The sequence below is a fragment of the Rhinoraja longicauda genome, chromosome 13, assembly GCF_053455715.1.
Source record: "Rhinoraja longicauda isolate Sanriku21f chromosome 13, sRhiLon1.1, whole genome shotgun sequence".
In the NCBI taxonomy this organism is placed as follows: domain Eukaryota; kingdom Metazoa; phylum Chordata; class Chondrichthyes; order Rajiformes; family Arhynchobatidae; genus Rhinoraja; species Rhinoraja longicauda.
The window spans coordinates 24,491,075-24,513,366 of NC_135965.1; the positions used below are offsets into that span (position 1 = coordinate 24,491,075).

Consider the following 22,292-nt stretch of genomic DNA (forward strand, 5'->3'; position numbering starts at 1 on the left):
GACCTAGTGAGCCGAAAGGCTTGTTTCCATACTAAAATAAACTAAACTAAGACTAAAGAAATTCAGCATATCTCCAATGATCTTTACCAATTATCTACAATGCATCAGAAAAAGCATCCTATCTGAATAATCACAGCTTGGTTTGGCAAATGTCGTGCCCAAATACACAAGAAATTGGAGTCATGAACACAGCCCAGTTCATAGTATAAACTAGCCTCCCCCCATCGATTCCATCCACATTATGCCTTGGGAAAGCTGCCAACACAATCTAGAACCTCTGACACCAAGGTCATTCTCTTGTTCCTTCTGCTATCAGGCAGAAAGCATGTACCACCAGATTCAAGGACAGCGTCTTCCTGCTGTAAGCTAGAATTAGGAAACTTGATGGGATGAAATGGGATGCAGTGGGAGATTGGGTCCATGATCCCAAATCAGTAAAATAGAATCACGATGAAAAGGACATTCAAGAAGCTGACAGACTGCTGCCCTTTCGTGGAGATGGGGGTTCATTAGAGTGACTGCAATGCCTCGGCTAGATGAATCCTGATAGGACCATACCTGAATAAACACGATTCATACCTCGGGCAAGGGGGCAACAAACATTTGCCGGAATGTTGTCATGATACAGGAATCATGAGTCAAGAATCAAGAGTGTTTTAATGCCATACTGAGTGTTTTAATGCCATGATAGAACAATGAAAGCAAAAGCACAACAGAATATGTAAACACAGTACTCTGTAAACAATATAATAAACGAGAAAAGAAGTGATAAATATATTTTAAAATATATATACACACACACACATGCTATTGAGTTTTTCCCCAGATACTCTGGTTTCCTCCTACATTCCAAAGAAATGCAGGTTTGTCGGTTAATTGACTTCTGCAAATTGTCCCTAGTGCGTTGGATAGAACTAGTGTATGGGTGATCGTTGATTAGTGGGTCTCAGTGAGCCTAAGGACCTGTTTCCATGCTGTATCTCTAAAAAAAACAAAAAAACGTAACATCTGCAAAGTGAAACATTGGAATATGGGCATAACACAAAATGTTTGAGTAACTCAGTGGGTCAGGCAGCCTCTCGGGAATGCAGGGGAGAACAGGTGTGGACCATCCCATCTCTGGAACGTGGGGATGGTACAGGAGTGGACCGTCCCAGTATAGGGATAAGGGGGAGCAACAGGAGTGTACTGTGCCAAATTTCGGATGTGGGGTTCGGAGGAGTGGACCGTTCACGCAGTGGAAAGGTGGGGGGCTGATAAGGACAGGGCCACAACTTGCTGCTCTGGAGCTGAAGGTGGTGGGGGTTGGGGAGGGTTGGGAAGGGAAGCTGCTGAAGAAAAGGAACAAAGTTTGACATAACACTGCCTTACCTGCACATTTCACAGAAGAGTCCCGAGTACCCAGAACACACTGCCTTTCCAGTCTTCAGAACATCTTTGGGACCAGAATGCAACTGCTCCTTGTGGTGATATCCCTTCACATCATACTCTGCAAATACACAGAAACACTGTCTACTACATTCTGCTTCATCAGTGGCTTCACAGAAACTATCGGCACTTGCAAAGTGCAATAAAAGTTTGAAAATATTAAAAAGCAGGTACCTGAACCTTTTGCTTTGACTTCAGAAAGATGGAGAAAGTAGGGGAATATGGGACGATAAACAGCGAAACTCAGAACCTAATCTTGGAAGTGACTACACTCATGTCTGTCACTATGATTTACAGAGGTAAACTGAATAAGCAAATGCACAAGACTTTTACATTCATATAAATTACTTTTCAACTGGGAGCACTTTGTGTTAACATTCACAGTAGACAATTAACACACTAAGATTCCACAAACAGGCAAAGTTCCTGCTTATTCTGAGATAATAGCCCTTGAAATAATAATAATAATAATAATAATAATGCATTACATTTATATAGCGCTTTTCATATACTCAAAGACGCTTTACAGGGATTTAGAGAACATAGGGAAGTGAATAAATAGATAAATAAGTAAACGAACAGAGAAAGGAGACAGAAGGTGAGGTGACCTTCAGTGGTTGAAGGCAGTATTGAACAGGTGAGACTTCAGTGATGTTTTGAATGTGGTGAGTGTGGAGGAGTCTCTGACGGTTTGGGGTAGTGAGTTCCATAGGGTGGGAGCAGCGATGGAGAAAGCCCTGTCCCCCCAGGATCTGAGTTTGGTCCGGATGTGGGGGGATAGGAGATTGGCAGTAGCAGAGCGGAGGGTGCAGGTGGGAGTGTGCCTGTGGAGGAGGTCGGTCAGGTAGGATGGGGCCAGGTTATGGAGGGCTTTGTAGGTCATGAGGAGGATTTTGTACTGGATTCTCTGGGGGATGGGGAGCCAGTGGAGTTTGTAAAGGACGGGGGTGATATGGTCACGGATCGGGGTGTGGGTGAGTAGACGGGCAGCGGAGTTTTGAATGTATTGAAGTTTACTGATGATTTTTGAGGGTGCGCCATAGAGGAGGCTGTTGCAGTAGTCCAGACGGGAGGTGATGAAGGCGTGGATGAGGGTTTCTGCAGCTGTGGAGGAGAGGCATGGACGGAGACGGGCAATGTTTTTGAGGTGGAAGAAGGCTGTCTTTGTGATGTGTTTGATGTGTTTGTCGAAGGAGAGGGTTTGATCAAAGATGATTCCAAGATTCCGGATGTGAGGGGAGGTGGATACTGGGAGACCATCAATATTGAGGATGAAGTTTTGGGTGGATTTGGTGAGCGTTTTTGGACCAATGATGATGATTTCAGATTTGTTGCAGTTGAGTTTGAGGAAATTTGATTGAAGCCAAGATTTTATTTCAGTGATGCAGTTTGTCAGTGTAGAGTGTGTGGTGGGGGAGATTGACTTGGTGGAGATGAGGAGCTGGATATCATCGGCGAAGCAGTGGAAGTTGAGACCATAACGGCGATGGGACAATCGCTTCACAATCCTCCCAGACCATGCCACCTCTGATTGAGTAGACTTCTCAATGTACAATTCACAACATGAGTAGAAAACACATTTGTTGATTAACGGGTTATCATTAAGCACTGTTTACATCATGAAAAATGCACTTATGAAATATTGGTGTCATCATATATATTATAATATCTACATAAAAGATACATTTGCATTCCACTGGGAGCAATGTTGCTATCGCTGTGCGGCACTCTGTTGTCCTCCCCTCTGCTGACGAGAGTTACCTATTGCTGTAATTTCACCCCACTCAAACCTCGTTTAGTCTTAGGTGCCTTGCACTGTACTGGTGAAATGAGGAACTGTCAGTCGCTTTCCAGCCAGCACTGAGATCAATAAATTCAATCATAATCATGGCTCCATTTTCCTCAGACAGCAGAGGAACAGTTACCCAGTTGCTGCCATTTACACCATGAAACTCATGTTTTTTTCTAACAAAAAAGGAGTCTATTGTGACAATTGTTTGATGGAACCAACCAATTATTTCCATGACCATATCTTCTCCCCACAGCAAGCTGGAAAGTTTATTTTTCCTTTCCAAAAACATGTCTGTTCCACCACCCATCAAGTGCTCAGCTCACAGCTTCTAATAAAACAGTGCTTCATCCTGTTGTCATTGGTTCTTTGCTTTTCTTTGGCTACTGACTGTTCTGCTGCTGGAAATGCTTTCTCTTTATTTACTCTGGTAAAACCATTTAGGATTGTGAACTGTTCTATCACGCCCCTTCAGTGTGTTAAGGTAGAAATTCAGGGGTGATCTAATTGAACTCTATGAAGCAGGCTGGAGAAGTTGTACTCCTCTGAAGATGGGTCACGACCCAAAACTTCACCCATTCCTTCTCTCCAGAGATGCTGCCTGGCCCGCTGAGTTACTCCAGCTTTTTGTGTCTGTCCTCTTATTTTTAAATTTGCTGTAACATGCACCAGTTCTGATCAGCTGTGGCTGAGTCAGTGGTATTACACAAGGCTGGCAGTTCAAATCCCAGCCCAGAGACAAGCTCAGACTCCATTGTCTTTCAGATGAATTGCTAACCTGAGCCCCCGTCTCCACACAGAAAATGTTAAGGAGCCCACAACTCTTATTTCTGAGAAAAGTTTGAGGGCTACATGTGCAGTCCAGGCCAATACTTTCCCTGTAATCCATCATTAGATGTCCTGATCTTAAGTGCATTGCTGTTAGTGAGAGCTTGTGATGTATTCATTGCATGACACACTTTTAATAGCACACTGAAGACTCATGTTACTTTACAATCAAACATCATATTAATGACTACCTGTTAATACTACATCATTGCAGTATTGGAAGCTCCCAGCACTTTGCGGCCTGCAGGGGAGAAGTTGTCGAGCCAGCCCCTGCTCGAAGGACCCGATGGACTGCGGCCTGCAGGGCGGCTGCCACCGAGCCGGCCCCTACTCGTACCCTGAAGACCAGAGACCGGGCGTACGGAGCCGATGATGATGACGATGACGGATGTGATGTGTGAGAAGCAAAGGTAGGAGAGGGAACTGGGGTCTGGTCTACCTTGCCCTCAAGGTTGGCTGCGGGAAGTGCCCCCGGGTCACAAGGCGGATGGGTGATGGCTGGAGGCCCGCAGTAGCCTGGGGCTTGCCTGGTCTGGGCACCGCTCATAAGAACTAGAGCACAAATTGGACTTTGAAAATGGCATCACAACATGGTGCCTCTTGCATGCGGACTCAGTGGACTATTTCAGTACACATTGCTAATTGGGAATTAGCTTAGGTATGGCAATGTTTTTCTGGACGGTCAAGTCAAGTCAAGTCAAGTCAACTTTATTTGTCACATAGACATACAAGATGTGCAGTGAAATGAAAGTGGCAATGCCTGCGGATTGTGCTAAAACTACAAAACAGAATAGATTTTTTTTTAACACAAAAAATAAATTAATACAGTAAATTAAATTAGTCCCTGGTAATATGAGAGTTAACAGTCCTGATGGCCTGTGGGAAGATACTCCGTCTCATCCTCTCTGTTTTCACAGTGTGACAGCGGAGGCGTTTGCCTGACCGTAGCAGCTGGAACAGTCCGTTGCTGGGGTAGTAGGGGTCCCCCATAATGTTGCTGCCTCTGGATCTGCACCTCCTGATGTATAGGTCCCGCAGGGGGGCGTGTGTAGTTCCCATAGTGCATTCAGCCGAACGCACTACTCTCCACAGAGCCTTCCTGTCCAGGGCTGAGCTATTCCCAAACCAGATTGTGATATTTCTGGACAAGATGCTTTCTACAGCCCCAGAGTAGAAGCACTGAATGATCCTCAGAGATACTCTGAATTTCCTCAACTGTCTGAGGTGGTAAAGGCGCTGCCTTGCCTTACTCACCAGTGCGGCAATGTGTGTTGTCCATGTCAGATCCTCTGTGATGTTGACTCCCAGGTATTTAAAGGTGCTCACTCTATCCACAGTAATCCTATTTATCTCCAGTGGCGTGTATGTGCTCGGATGTTGAGCCCTTCTAAAGTCTACAATCAGCTCCTTAGTTTTTGTGACATTCAAGAGGAGGCTATTGTCCTGACACCAGAGTGCCAGATCAGCCACCTCCTCCCGGTAAGCCTTCTCCTCGTTATCGGAGATCAGGCCCACCTGAGATCAGTCGTCAGCAAACTTGATGATGGAGTTGGAGCTGAACCTGGCCACACAGTCATGTGTGTACAGGGAGTACAGTAGGGGGCTAAGGACACAACCCTGGGGGGATCCTGTGTTTAGGGTGAGGGGGTTAGATATGTCTCCCCATCTTGACCACTTGGGGCCTGGCAGCGAGAAAATCCAGGACCCAGGTACACAGGGGAGTGTTAAGCCCCAGTTCCAGCAACTTCTCAGCCAGTCTGGTGGGGACTATTATGTTGAAAGCTGAACTAAAATCAATGAACAGCATCCTCACATAGCCCCCCTTCTGGCTGTCAAGATGAGAGATAGCGATGTTCAGAACCTGGGAGATCGCATCATCCGTGGATCTGTTCGGATGGTATGCGAACTGCAGCGGGTCCATATTGCGAGGGAGGAAGGCACAGATGTGGTTCTTGCGAGGAGGATGCTAGGAGGCTGCAGAGTGACTTGGATAGATTAGGAGAGTGGGCAAATGCATGGCAGATGCAATATAATGTGGATAAATGTGAGGTTATCCACTTTGGCGGAAAGAACAGGAAAGCAGAGTATTACCTGAATGGTGGCCAATTAGGAAAAGGGGAGATGCAACGTTACCTGGGTGTCATGGTGCACCAGTCATTGCAAGCAAGCGTGCAGGTGCAGCAGGCAGTGAAGAAAGCGAATGGTATGTTAGCATTCATAGCAAGAGGATTTGAGTATAGGAGCAGGGAGGTTCTGCTGCAGTTGTACAGGGCCTTGGTGAGACCGCACCTGGAGTATTGTGTACAATTTTGGTCTCCTAATCTGAGGAAAGACATTCTAGCCTTAGAGGGAGTACAGAGAAGGTTTACCAGATTGATCCCTGGGATGGCGGAACTTTCATATGAAGAAAGACTGGATAGACTAGGTTTATACTCGCTGGAATTTAGAAGACTGAGGGGGGGATCTTATTGAAACATATAAAATTCTTAAGGGGTTGGAGAGGCTAGATGCGGGAAGATTGTTCCCGATGTTGGGGAAGTCCAGAACCAGGGGTCACAGCTTAAGGATAAGGGGGAAGTCTTTTAGGACCGAGATGAGAAAACATTTCTTCACACAGAGAGTGGTGAGTCTGTGGAATTCTCTGCCACAGAAGGTAGTTGAGGCCAGTTCATTGGCTATATTTAAGAGGGAGTTAGATGTGGCCCTTGCGGCTAAAGGGATCAGGGGGTATGGAGAGAAGGCAGGTACAGGTTACTGAGCTGGATGATCAGCCATGATCATATTGAATGGCGGTGCAGGCTCGAAGGGCCGAATGGCCTACTCCTGCACCTATTTTCTATGTTTCTATGTTTGATCAGCCTCTCAAAGCATTTCATGACCACCGAGGTGAGGGTAAGAAAATAATTTCACTGTGCGTTTGCACATGTGATGATAAAAACACCATTAAAATGACTATTGAACCATTGGTTAAAATTCACTTTAACGTTTGAAATGTTAACCCTTTCCCCTTATTCCCTCATTAGCTGACTGTTAACACTTCTGAGGTCTAACATTTAAAGTGGATCTGGATAAATGCTTCAATCGCTAAGCCATAGAAGGCTACAGCCTAAGCACTGGGAAATGGGATTAGTGTAGATGGGTATTTGATGGATGACCAGGAATTGGTGGACCCGTTTCTGTGCTGTATGACCCTCTGACCATAAAGAATATTTTACTCTTGGTTTTAGTTTAGTTTAGAGGTACAATGCGGAAATTCTCCGTGGATTGTCACCTTGTCGTGGTGGAGAAGCTTGTGTGGTCCTGAGATCCTGAGAACGATGCTGTCTGGAGCTATGCTCCTGGTAGAGTCACCCATGGCGGTAAGGTCGAGGAAGAGGTCCCTGACAAAGAGCAATCCAACCAAGACCTCAACAGTGGAACAGGAGGAGGATGGTGGGTGACTTTAGTGGAGCATCACAATGGCTGGGAAGGCGGATGAATGCTGCAGCAGAGAAGGGTTCCCGGTCGTCTTGGAGTCCGTGCCAATGGGTCCTGACCCAGATCTGTCAAGGACCGTGTGGTGGCTGTCTGTGCACCAGTCTCCCCACGTTAAACAAAGTCACACACAGGCGTCCTCCAAAGTGGAGGGGACAGTCATACTCGCTTTGAGTGACTGCCGATGAATGCAGAAACAGGCCCTTTGGCCTATCGAGTCCAACCATCAATCATCTGTATACTAGTTCTATGTCCTACACACTTCGGGCAATTACACAAGCCAAATTAACCTACAAACCTGCATGTCTTTGAAATATGGGAGGAAACCAGAGCATCGAGAGAAAACCCACGCAGTCACATGGAGAACGTACAAACTGCGCGCAGATAGCAGCCAAAGTCAGAATTGAACCTGGCTCTCTGGGACAGTGAGGCAGCAACTCTACTGCTGCACCAGTCGATAAAGTACAACTTTAGTAATTCAGAGATTGGACTCTTGTGGTGCATGGACCCAAGGCAAATTGGTGCTGGCAGACAGTTACACAGCTGGCTGAGCACATCCCCTTCTGAGACATACTCGAAGGGAAGAAGCCCAGAGGTAAAGCCACTGAGTTCACTTCTGGGGATCCAGCAAAGAGATGTAGATTGATGGCATTTACCGTGGTTATAAAGATAGTTCAGGCACATTTCATTTCTATTACAAATAACTTATTTGCAGAACTGTTAAGATAATTTAACTGCAGATTTACCAATATGACAACAGACCCACATCCATATTGCTCGAATTTTCTCCAGATCCGTGCTTGCATACTGCAACAAATTCTGTACCAGGGCTTCCACAGAATTCTTTGGTATTACCTGTTAATTCAGGAGATGGTTAATGGTGAATAAATAATGCCATCTGTGGAAGCTTTTCATGTCAATGAGCTCCAATTGCAAGTATTTGATATGTGCAGAAGAAATAAGTTCAGTATTTTCAGCTTCTCCCTAGATCCACACATCAACTTGTTTTTTGCTAGTCACCAGAATTTTCGTTTAGGTTAGAGATCCAGCATGGATATAGGCCCTTCAGCCCACTGAGTCTATGCCCACCATTGATCAACCATTCATACTACATGTATGTTATCCCACTTTCTCATCCACTCCCTGCACATTAGTGATGATTTACAGCGTCAATTAACCTACAAACCTACATGTCTTTGGAATGTGGGAGGAAACCCATGTGGTCATATGGAGGACATGGAAACTCCGCACAGACAGCACCCGAGGTTAGGATTGAATTGGAGTCTCTGGTGCTGCGAGGCAGCGGTTCTAAGTCTGGCCTCTCTGATTACTGACAACCATTTGCCACAAATGTAAACAGAGCTCCTCCTCTCAACTAAACCAGTCGATTTCTGTCATCCCTCACTCCCAAAGCACTCGTCTAAAACTCATGTGTGAGCCTTCCATTATCACAGCATTGGGGAGAGAGGAGGGGTAGCAGAAGGAAGGGAGGAGGGTATGATGGAGGACAATGGGTGGGGATGGGGATGGGTTGGGGATGTGGGTCAATGGGGATTGTAAGTGTGGATGGATCGGTGAGTTTAGCCACCATTCCTAGATATGGTGATGCTGTCAGAATCTATAAGTAGTAATGTCCTCAACAACTTGTTAGTATCACATCATCCTGCAGTTTTCCTCAGAATCAACCACTGTCTTTCCCCGGACAGGCAACAATATCACCACTCAGTGGTCCCTCCTTCCACAAACAGTCCTATCTCAGCAGCACTTCAACAGTTTGAGGAGGAGATCAGGTGCCATCTCTTCAGCCCTACCTGGACTGGGCAGTGAAGCTTGCTGACGATGTCAAAGCGTGTGAAACCTTGGGTGCTGGTGGGGTAATGAGGGCGTTGGGGATTGCTAAGCTTGGGACATCCTTCAGGAGTTACCGTGGAAAATTACTCTTCAACCTAGGACCGATACCTGCACAATACACACTAACGTCTGCAGAAAGATTCACCTCTCAATATAGTTTTTAAAAAGCAAAGGTGTCAGTTTAAACACACTCCCATTGTAAAGGTGTAACCCTACAGTGCCAGTGCCTTCACCACCCAATGTGTTGAAGTAAACAATGAAATTCTAACTATTGCAACTCTATTTAATCACCTGCTGTTATCTTTGTGCTTAAAGGGCATAACACTACTATGTATTTTCAGTTCAGAGAGCGATTCTCCAGAGATTTTCTCAGAGAACCTTCCAGATACAATACAATACAATACAATACAATATATCTTTATTGTCATTGTACCCAGGGGTACAACGAGATTGGGAATGATATGCCTGCTGGTCAAGGAGAATAAACACCTTGTACATTTGCAGCTCTGCTCTCTGCATGGCTCATTCGCAGCCACAAGAGGGCAGTATTAGTGACAACTGTTGTGTGATATAAGAAGACAGTCCTGATAATTAAATTGGTCTGGGGAAAAACAGTGAGGTTGTGACAAGCCCAAGTGTAGATATGTAGAGAATCGGCCGAAACCAGAGGGTTAGCCAATGGTGAGGGGTCATCCCGGTTTATTGGAATATGATGGGAGACACTTCTTTGAGTCAAGTGCAGGCTGTTTTGGAATTTGTTGGGTTGTGTTGGCAATCAGTAAGTTTGAAGATGACACCAAATTTGGTAGAGTTGCGGAGAATGAGGAAGGCTAGTTTACAGCGAGGTTCAGATCAGTTAAAGATATGGGCAGAGAAATAGCAGATGGAGTTTAATCTGAGCAAGTAGGAGGTGTCGCACTTTAGCAGGTCGAATGTCAGGGCAAGACCCTAAACAGTGGTGATGTATAAAGGAATCTTGGGGTCAAAGTTCATAGCTGCAGCCTCTTACTGCATTAGGAAACTAGAGCAGCAGCTTGATGATCTCATGATGACCTCAGGGAAGATTTACAAGGTTGTTGTCATGACCTAAGAATTTATGCTATAGGGAGACGTTGGGAAGGCTAGGACTTTATACCCTGGAGTACAGGTGAAGGGTGATCTTATAGGAGTGTATAAAATCATTAGGAGAATAGATATGATGAATGCAGAGTCTTATACTTAGAGTAGGGTAATCAAGGACCAGAGGACATAGGTTTAAGATGAGAGGGGCAAGATTTAATAGGAGCCTAAGGGGAAACCTTTCCATGTTCCATGTGCTCCTCTGCCCAAACGTGGCTCTTAATCACTGGCAACTGACCTTAGTTCTGATCCACTGAAGTTCCTGACCCAAGCCTGGCTCTGGACTGACCTGATGTGGTTCAGGCACTCTGTGGCAGTCAAGGAAGCAAGGGAGACAAGGCCAACTAAACAACGTGCTGCAAGCTCATCTCTACTGGAATTTCTGGGGCAGAGTGGCAAACAAGTCTGCAGTTAGCCACTGAAAACGTTGCAGCATTCCAGGAACAGGGTATCTACTGACATTTCATTTACCATTTGACCAGAGCAGAGTCTGAAAGTAAAGCACCCCTCCCCTCATTTCTCTTTGATACTTGCCTTGCAGGCATACGCATCAAGGGCCTCAAATTCTTTCAAGTTCATTTTCATGGACTTCAGGTTGTACATGTCATCTGAAAAATAAAGTAATGACTTTGTTATGTGGATGATTTACTAACGTCAACTTGGTAGCAGATTCATTCCCTAAACCTCTCAGTCTCTCAGGTTCCTTTGGCTTGTACTTCTACTACAACCTTATCTGCTTTGCTAACTGTTTTAGAATAATGTGACTTCAATGGCCACGCATCTTTAACTCTGGATATTTATCTGGCGCTGATTTGACAGAGGATGAAAAGAGGTAGAGTTACGATTGTAAATTAAATCTATAGGATTTTGATCAGCTGGGCAAGTGTAAGGTGTTATATTTTGAGAATTGCCGCACATTGGGAACTTGGGGAGTGTTGTAAAGTAGTGGGACCAAGGAGTACATGTGGATAGTTCTCTTAAAGCGGCATGGCAATAGATAAGGTGGTATTGAAGGCTTTAGCACACTGGTTTTGTCAGTTGGAATTAAGTATATAAGTTAAGATGTTATGTTACAGATTTACAAGATGTTGATGAGGCTGCACTTGATATTGTGTTGGTTTTGCTGCAAGATAGATTTATGAGGATATGGCCAGGATTTGAGGGCCTGAGCTATCGGGAGAGGTTGGGCAGGCTAGGACTTTATTCATTGGAGCGCAGGAGACTGAAGGGCGGTTGTATGGAGGTGTATAACATCATGAGGTGAATAGACAGATAAATGCATAGCCTTTTTCCCTGGAAGGTGGAATCAAGAACTTATGGGCATAGATTTAAGATGAGTGGGGAAAGATATAATAATAATATGAGGATTTGTTTTCACACACAGGGTGGTGGGATATCGAACAAGCTGCCAGATGAAGTAGTTAAGGCAGGTAAGATTTAAAAGTTATTTGGACAGGTACATGGAAAGGAAAGGCTTAGAGGGATATGGGAGATACAAGCAAATGGGACTAGCTTGGATGGGACATCGTGGTGAGCAAGATGCCCAAGACTTTATGGCTGTGAATCTTTGGGTGCTGATTGTGCTGTGAATCTATGAGTGCTGATTGTGCTGTGAATCTATGGGTGCTGATTGTGCTGTGAATCTATGGGTGCTGATTGTGCTGTGAATCTATGGGTGCTGATTGTGCTGTGAATCTTTGGGTGCTGATTGTGCTGTGAATCTATGGATGCTGATTGTGCTGTGACTCCATGGGTGCTGATTGTGCTGTGAATCTATGGGTGCTGATTGTGCTGTGACTCCATGGGTGCTGATTGTGCTGTGAATCTATGGGTGCTGATTGTGCTGTGACTCCATGGGTGCTGATTGAAATGCAGGCATTATTAATTAATTATTATCAGCAGCCACAAACCACCATGTTCAGTAACAGGAGACATCTTGAACAGCCAGGTTTTTCTTAAACTAACTATTCCAATATCTATCAACCCTTCAACCTCTGCCGTTCCAGAGAAAACAATCCAAGTTTGACAAGTAATAAGGAAGGGAGATAATGGAATGACATTTCATGAAGACAATATGTATTTTTAGTAAGGTGCCTGCAAAGTTCAAAGGTATGTAGAAAGGCAAATGGCCATAGGAAGCTGATAATATAGCATTGGATTAAAAGGTATCTCATTACAGAGAAGAAAAGGGTAATTATTGAAGAAAGGTCTTGACCCGAAACGTCACCCATTCCTTCTCTCCCGAGATGCTGCTTGTCCCGCTGAGTTACTCCAGCTTTTTGTGTCTATCTTCAGTAATTATTGAATGTTTAAGTGATGGGAAGGTTTTATGTGTGAGTACGTCAGGCTGCAGCACCAGGTCACTTGAATATCAATAATTTGGAAGTAAACAAGTGCAATGATTGAAAATGATGTGGGTACAAATATTGTCTGTTTAGTTAAATGTAAGCAAGGGCTGGAGACCTCAGTAGGGTATCAAAGGACTGAAATGGTGGTCAAAAATGGCAAATGCATTCCAACACATCAAAGGAAAGTGTGGTAAATATGGTTTGCTTGCCTTCATTGGCTGGGGCATGAGTCAGGAGGTCACGATGCAGCTTTATGGGATTTGGTTCGGCCAAATTTGGAATATTGCATACAGTTCTGGTCGCCCCATTACAGGGAGAATATGAAGGGTTTTGGGAGGCTGTAGGTTTATCAGAATACCACCTGGATTGGAGGGATTAGCTCGAAGTTGGACAAACCTGGATTGTTTTCTCGAGCATTAGAGGCTGAGAGGAGATCTGATAGAAGGATATAGAATTATGAGGCATAGATAGGGTGGAATTGTCAAAGATGAAAGGGCATAGCTTTAAGGTGAAAGGGGCATAGTTTGAAGGAGATGTGCAAGACAAGTTTTTACACAAGTAGGTGCCTGGGTGGAGGTGGAGGCAGACACGATAGTTGCATTTTGCAAGGAATGGAGGCGTATGGATCAGGTACATGCAGATGAGATTAGTTTAGTTTAGCAAGACGTTTGGCACAGACAAGGGGGCCAAAGAGCCTGTTTCTGTCTTGTGCTGTTCTATGTTCTATTTTCTGTAAATTACATCATCATCTGAAGAAGTCACCTGCTGCTTTTCCTGAAGGTGTTTAATGATCCCTTTTCGTCGTGCTGTTGAGGTGCCTTTCCTACTGCTACTCTGCTGAATGAGCGTAAATGCATTAATTAGCAGGAGCATTAATCTCCTTGTTGGCATCACTGGCAGTGCACCTGCATTGTTCCCCAGTACTTTATGCTTCCCAATCAATTAATAGTAAGTAAAGAATCAACGTTGAATGGGAATATTCCATTGATTTAGTTCACAAGGTGAGTAGCAGGCGGAAAGACTGTTCTGTCCAGGTCATCCATTCCAAGAAATCTCTCGCCCCAATCACAGCATCTAGCTCAAATGTCCCACTATTACGTTCCTGTGTAATTTGTGTAGTTGCCATGTTTGACTACTGTAAGGTTTAGGTTCAGGTTTATTATTGTCACATGTACCGAGCTGCAGTGAAAAGCTTTGTTTTGCATGCTGTCCATTCAGATCAGAGAATACTGTACATAAATACAAACGTCTAACTCAAGTACAAGATGGAACAAAGCGCAGGGAACAATGTGTATAGAGCAAACTGACATCAATCCAAAATGCCCTACCTTGTAGTGCTCACCACTATTTGCAGTACAGCCCCATTTATATTTCATTAAGGCCATGCAAGTGAGGATGTTGTGAGCCTGTGCTATCATCTCATCTCTACCAATAACCACCACTGGGCACTGTATTCACACTGGGAATGCACACAGTCTTGGTGTGACAGGCTGGGACCGAACTAAATACTGTTCTGCCTTGTTTGTTGTGGCTCTCCCCAAGAAGCTGCCAGTCAGCTGAGAAACGTATTCACTTGCAATGATCTTTCTTGTTGTTTTGCACTGGGATCTTTGTAAGTTATAGGAATGGTATTTAATGTGTGACGAGGTTCATGGACTATAACTGAAATGGAACCCTTGAACCAAATGCTCTTTGTTGCAGTTTCGATATCAGTGTGAAAGCTTGCTGCCAACTTCTCCTGAGATATTTTGAATCCTTTTGTAGCATGGAAACACTGATCATAACAGAGTACATTGACTTGACATTTTCTTGGATTGGCAATGAGTATCTTTATTCGAAATCTTTCAAAAGAGCTCCAGTTCCAGATATAAAAACCACAAGGCTGCTGTCTATTGGTGCACATTCACTCATTGTTGAATTTCCTGCAAACTATATTCATGAGCCATGGAGTGATACAGCCTGGAAACAGGTACTTTGGCCCATTGTGTCTGTACACTCAAGCATCAATTTTTACAGTAATCCTTCACACATTATACTTCACACATTCTTATCAACTCTCCCCAGATTCTACCACTCAGTTACACACTAGGAGTAATATACAGTGGCCAATTCACCTACCAACCCACACATCTTTGAATTGTGGGAAGAAACTGGAACACTCAAAGGAAACTCACAGAGTTGCAGGGAGAATATGCCAACTCCATATAGACAACACTGAAAGTTAAGATCAGATCCAGGTTGCTGGAGTAGTGAGGCAGCAGCTCTGTTAGCCAGAGTCACTGTGCCACACAGAGGGAACAGTACTGATTTCACACTGAAAGTAGTTTTTAATCTTGCACACTTCTTTTGTGCCTCTTGGCACTTTATATCTCCTTACATACATTTTGAAAATTTGGATGTTAGAAGAATGAGATAAATGAAGTTTATCGTAAATGATGTTTACTGAGAGTATCAGCATGAAAAGATATTTCAAAGATTTGACAAAATCACGTGGAATAAATTTAAAGCAAGATTGGGTCTGGTGCTGGCGACTGAGGTGGCCAATTGGAAGGGTGATCATCATATCAAGGTTTGAATTAGCAATGGAGAAGTTCAAGGAACAATCTGAATCTTTGGAATTGGAAGAGAGATAAGGGGGTGGGGGATCCAGCCAGGTCATAACAGAACTAAAAATTGATAAGAAGTATAAATGGAGATTAAATGTTTTTGGAGGAGATGTTTCAGGTAAAGGTGAGGTACATTCCTGCAGAGAGTAAGGTTAGGGACCTTTTAAGAAACAAGATTAAGTGGGAGAAGTTGAGGATGTTCTCCTTGGAGGGAAGGAGGCTGAGTTGGACAAAATTAAGGTGATTTTAGATAGGTAAGTCAAAGGAAAGCTGTTTTTATAGGCTGCTGGTGCAAGGACTGTAGGATGCAGGTGGGGTTCTGGGGAATTGGCGATAGGAGGAAGAATTGTTTTAGTGACCTGGAACTCACAAGGGCAGTAGAAGTGGATATGATCAATGATTTAAATGGAAATTGGATCTGCAATTGAGGGGAATAATCAAGCTGCATCACAGGTTAGAACAGGGAATGGGAAAGGTTGGATTGCTGCACAAAGAGCTGGCGTGTGCTCAATGGAATGAATGGCCTCCCCTCCTTCTGTGACAGGTTGAGTAAAATATGCAAACATCGTAGGCGATTTAACAGTATACACATATTCAGTTAAAATAGGTCTTCCTAACATGGTTAGAATTAAGTCTCGAAGAGCTTGCCAACAAAGTATTCACTGAAGTGATGCGAAGCAAACTCTAGCCCAAAGATTAGATCCATCAGCACCTATTTTTCATGTACAAATTTTGCAATTAAGTGAATTAACTTGGATTAAACTATACTAGCAATCTTTTTAGGGAGATGTTTTACCACTCGTGAAATATGTCCAATCACCTTTATTCAACATTCACACAAAAACTAGGGGGCAATGAGATATTAGTTAAAGGGACAACAGGGGGAGATGTCAGCGTTTTGCATACAGCATTTGCTGGCCTCAGTATTTAATGCTTACAGTAATGGACATAAATTACTTGTTATCCCTTTTCTTTAATACAGCCCTTTTTTTCACACCAAGGTTGGTGGGTATGTGGAATGACCTGCCAGAAAAAATGGTTGAGGCAGGTTAGATAATAGTATTTAAAAGATATTTGCACAGGTATATAGATAGGAAATATTTAGAGGAATATTGGTCAAATATGGGCAAACGGAACTGGCGTACATTGGTATCTTGTTCAGCACGGAGAGCTTGTTTCCATGCTCAATGATTCTGTGGCCACATCAGGATTATCCCTTGAATTTTCTGCCTCCTCTGGCATCCTACATTTAACTGTGAATGGAGCCACTGACATTGTAGGCAGCTTGATACAGTTGTGAGCTTTCCATTCCACACCCAATTGGAATGGCCAAACTGTTATTCTAGTCCATGGTTCTCAATGCAAACCACAATATACAATACACAAATACTCTAATAGATCCCCTATATTTGTACAGGGCTCCATTTGTGTGTTTGCACATGCTGGGCATGCCAAAATAGAGTGAGTCCATCTCCTAAGCCTCTGCGCTGTATCGCTCATGTTGGCTGGGTTTTTTTCAAGTAAAATTCCACAGTGATTTTAATTTGAATGGTTTCAACTGGGCCAAATAAAGGTTTCTTGTGCCAAACATGTAATTTAGATTGTTCAATGTTCTAATTATTTTGCAGGAAAAAAATGCTTGAACCAAGAACAGAAAGTGCTGGAAATACGCAGCAAGTCAGGCAGCACTTGTGGAAAGAGAAATGGTTAACGTTTCAGGTTGGGACCCTTCGTCAAAACTAGACTGGAAACATTAACTGTTCTTCTGTCTCCACAGATGCTATCACACCTGCCAAGTGCATTTTCTGTTTTTGTTTCAGGTTTCCAGCCTCTGCAGTTTAACTTGCTTCTCTGAGCAAATATAAAGTTCTCATTGATGTAACATGGAGCTCAAGCCGCACAAATGAAGAAGAGAGCAGCCCTACCTCCACAATACCCACCTTTAATTTCTTTTAGCTTATATTTTTGACCAGAGGCAACATCTGCAATATCAAGATAATGTTTTTCAGTTGCAGTGTATCTTTGTGACATTGCATCAGCAGCACAAAATAAGAGAACACTTAAAAAAATATTTTCCACATAAAGGTCCTTGGCTGATTTGTCAAATTAGGCACTTCAGCCCTCTGAGTGTGTGGCAGCCATCAACTACCATTGGGACTAATCTAACACTACATACTGTTTTATTCCCCTCAATTTTTAATAAACTCCCTCAAATTCTGCCACTTACGCACATCAGGGGCAATTTACAGTCGCCAAATTAGTAACCAAAAAGGTCAATGAGGGACATGCCATAGTTGTTGTCTATATGGACTTTAGTGTACATTTGATATAGTTCCACATGGTAGGCCGCTCTGGAATGTTATAATGAATGGGATTCAGGGAGAGGGAGAGCCTACCAACTGGATAGAGAATTGGCTTCATGGAAGGTAGCAGAGGGTGATGGTGGAAGGTTGTTTTTCAGACTGGAGACATGTAACTAGTGGTCTGCCTCAGCGAACGCTGCTGGGCCCATGGCTGTTTGTGGTTTAAATCAACGGTTGGGATGAGAATGTACAAGGTGGAATTGGTAAGTTAGCAAATGACATTAAAGTAGATGCTTTTGTAGATTACAAAGATGGTAATCCAAAATCACAGCAGGATCTTGATCAGTTGGGAAAATAGGATGAGGAATTATTAATGGAGGTTAATGCAGATAAGTGTGAGGTATTGCATTTTGGCAAGTCAAAACAGGGCAGGACCTTCACAGTTCATGGCAGGGTTCAGGGGAGTGTTGTAGAGCAGAGGGATCTAGGAGTGTAGGTACATTGTTCCTTGAAAGTGGCATTACAGGTAGATAGGGTGGTCAAGAAGGCTTTCGGCACATAGAATATTACGGCACAAGAACAGGCCCTTCGGCCCACAATGTCTGCCAAACATCATCCCAATCTCTTGCCTACCTATACATACTCCATATCTCTCCATTCCCTGCATATCCATATGACTATCCAAATGCCTGTTCAATGCCACTATTGTATCTGTTTCAACCATTAATGCTGGCAATGGGTGACAGGCACTCACCACCCTCTGTGTAAAAAGATCGTTCCACACATCTCCTTTAAATTTTGCGCTCTCACCTTAAAACTATGCCCTCTAGTATTTGATTGTTATACACTCTAGTATTATCTACCCTATCTATTCTCTCATAATTTTGTATACTTCTATTCTATCAGGTCTCCCCACAACCATCTAAGTCTGTCCAACCTGTAGCAAATACCCCCTAATGCAGGCAACATTCTGGTAAAAAATTCTCTTCATCAGTCAGAGTATTGAGTATAGAAGGGTCTGAAGAGGGGTCTGAAGAAGGGTCTCAACCCGAAACATCACTCATTCCTTCTCTCCAGAGATGCTACCTGTCCCCTGATTTACTCAAGCATTTTGTGTCTACCAATTGAGTATAGAAAGTGGGATATTATGTTACAAGATGTTGGTGAGGCCACATTTGAAGTATTGTGTTCAGTTTTGGTCACCCTGTTGTAGGAAAGATGTTGTTAAGCTGGAAAGAATGCAGAGAAGATTTATGAGGATTTTGCCAGGACCTTAAGGCCTGAGCTGTGGAGACATATTGTGGAGGCCAGGACTTTATTCCTAAATGTGCAGAAAAATGAGGGGTGATCATATATAAAACCATGAGGGGAATAGATAGGGTAAATGCACAGTCTTTTACCCGGGGTAGGGGAATCAAGAACCATAGGTTCAAGGTGAGAGGGTACAGATTTAATAGGAACCTGAGGAGCAACTTTTTCACACATGGAATTATGGAATGAGCTGCCAGAGGATGTAGTTGAGGCAAGTACCATAACAACATTTAAAATACATTTTTACATGTACATGGATAGGAAAGGTTTAGATGGATATGGGTCAAATGTGTACAGGTGGGGCTAGTGTAGATGGGACAACTTTGGTGGCATGGGTAAGCTGGGCCAAAATGCCTGTTTCTATGCTATATGACTCTATGATTCTAAATAACCTACCGACCTAAATGTTTTTTGGGAAGTGAGAGGAAACCACGGCACCTGGGAGAATCTCATCTAGTCAAAAGGAGAATGTTTAAACTACACACACAATACCAGAAGTCAGGATTGAAACCGAGTCATTGGAGCTGCAAGGCAGCAGTTCTACCAGCTGTGTCACTGTGCCACTCAATTCCAGTCATTACAATGAGTTTCCAACGTACCATTATTTCTCTCTGCCATGACGATTGACCATCAGGTGTATGGTATCCACTGTTCCAAAAGCCTTGGTGGAAGCTTTATTCCCCATGGTAGGGGATAGCATCCCTGGACATGTCTGATCTGTCTGTGGAGGATTCATGGAGAAACCATTGATGCAGGCTAATATGAGCCTTCAGGGGGATCCATTTAAATAACGTACCTATGCCTACTGAGATGGTCAGATCAATCACTTGGACACTAATTATTTTCAAGGCTATTAGCTGTCAGTAAAATCAGGGAATGAGAAGCTCAGGGCAACAATACTATTCTGATAGTTTCCAATCAACTTCCACCCCAATCTTGACTGTTCTTTTTACTTCATAGCTGGAGTGAATAGTTAGTTAGTTTATTGTCACGTGTACCAAGGTACAGCTTTAGTTACGTGCTAAGCAGTCAGCATCATTAGTGATCTTCACTGGAGTGCCTTTCTTGTCCTGGTCACCCCAGTATCAACATTGGGCTCTCCCAGAAAGGATTCAAGTCAAAGAACATAAGAATAAAGGAAAGGGAAGCCACAGAAGGCCATTCACTTCATCTTGCCTACGCTGCCACTCGATAAAATTGACGCTGGCTTTTTAGCACAACGCTACTTGCATGTTCTTTATTCAAATCCCTTGATTCTCCTAATATCCAAAAGTCTATTGATCTCTGGTGCATGGATAGGGTGAGTGCACAGTCTTTTTTCCCCAGGAGTCTAAAAGTCGACGGCGTAGGTTTAAGGTAAGAGGGGAAAGATTTAATAGGAATCTGAGGGACAACTCTTTCACACAGAGGGTGGTGGGTATATGCAACGGGCTTCCAGAGGAAGTGGTTGAAGCAGCTACAATAACAGCATTTAAAAGTCATTTGGACAGGTATGTGGACAGGAGCGTTTTAGAAGGGTATTGTTCAAATGCAAGGAAATGGGACCGTCGTAGCTGATCATCTCGGTCAGCATGGATGAGATGGGATAATGTGCCTGTTTCCGTGCTGTATGATCCTATGACTCGACATTAAATATATTCAATGAATAACCTTCCGCACCCCATGGACAGAGAATTTTGGATTCATTCTCATCTGTCCTTAATGGCCAGGTCCTTAGTTTGAGATGGTTACCCTTGATTCTGAATGCCCTGAATAGAGGAAACATCCAGCTAGCTCAATGTCAGTAGTGAATGTGAACACATTACCGCAGGTTCTCTTGTCCAATTAATGATAGAGGTTGTGAGCAACTGGCCCTTGTGCAGATCCCTGCAACTGCCTCTCAATCTGAAAATAATTCCTTTACTCTTGCTCTCTGCTTTATTCTGTTCACCAGTCCTCAATGATTGCCAGTATATTTCCTCAATACCACGCAGTAGAATTCTTTTGAGTAATCTTTTATGTGGCACCTGAATGGCTTCTTACAATTTCTACAGCAACACCATAGAAAATGTCCTCATATGATGCATCACAGCTTGTTATGATGACTCCAACTATACTTATTGCTGTCTCTGAAAAACAGCCAACATACACCAGAGTACACCCTGGTCAAGGACACTCTGGTGTCTCTTCTTCTGTATCCCGTTGCGCAGAAGATACAAAATCTTGAAAGAATGTACCACCCGACTCAATGTACTACAGCTTCTTTCTTGCTGTTATCAGACTCTTGAATGGACCTGTCATGGGCTCGCGATGAATTTCCAATTTTTTAAATCAACCTCTTTGTGGCCCTTGCACTTTCTTTAATCTACACTTTCTCTGTAGTAAAACCTTTATATTTTGTACTCTAAAACATAGAACATAGAACAGTACAACACAAGAACCGGCTCTTTGGCCCACAAAGTTTGTGGTGAACATTTCTTATCTACCTACACATAATCCATATCCCTCCATTATCTGCATATCCATATGCCTATACAAAAGTCTCTTAAATGCCACTATTGTATCTGCCTCAATCACCAACCATGGCACCACGATCCGGGCACTCATCACTCTCTGTGTAAAAAGTTTGCCCTGCACCTCTCCTTTAAACATTGCCACTCTCATGTTAAAATGATTCCTTCCAGTATTTGATTTTTCACATCCTGGAAAAATGGTTCTGAATGTCTACCCTATCTATTCTCATAATTTTATATACCTCTATCTGGTCTCTCTCCAATCTCTCCCTGCAGATAATATCCCATAATCTATGCATCACTCTGCACTCTTTCCAAAGCCTCCACATCCTTCCTGTAATGGGGTGACCAGATCTGCACACAATACTCATGATTTCCTGACTCTTATACTCAATGCCCTGACCTATGAAATCAAGCAAGCATACCATATGCATTTTTTACCACTCTATCTACTCGTGTTGGCACTGTCAGGGATTTATGGACTTGGATCCCAAGATCCCTCTGCATGTCAGTGCTTTTAAGGAACACGCCAGTAATTGTATATTTTCCCCTTACATGCACCTCCCAAAGTGCAACACACCTCTCACTTGCTCAGATTAAACTCCATCTGCCATTTCTCTGCCCATTTATGTCGTTGATCTTTAGCCTTCCTCGTAGTCTGCATCCCCAGCAATCTTGGTGCCATTTGCAAATTTACTAACCAACCCACCCACATTTATGTCCAAATCAATGTCCAATAAAAC

At 43.5% G+C, this 22,292-nt stretch overlaps 1 protein-coding gene across 1 annotated transcript in view; it reads right to left on the reverse strand.

Moving 5' to 3' along the window:
- Positions 1–22,292, reverse strand: part of ky (kyphoscoliosis peptidase) — a 32,757-nt gene that overhangs the window by 7,158 nt on the left and 3,307 nt on the right. Inside the window, exons 3-7 of the mRNA XM_078409783.1 lie at positions 19,854–19,914; positions 17,384–17,425; positions 11,024–11,097; positions 8,266–8,374; positions 1,372–1,489 (exon numbers count right to left, since the gene is read on the reverse strand). Coding sequence (XP_078265909.1) covers positions 1,372–1,489; positions 8,266–8,374; positions 11,024–11,097; positions 17,384–17,425; positions 19,854–19,914 — 404 coding nt within the window. The remainder of the gene's footprint in view (positions 1–1,371; positions 1,490–8,265; positions 8,375–11,023; positions 11,098–17,383; positions 17,426–19,853; positions 19,915–22,292) is intronic.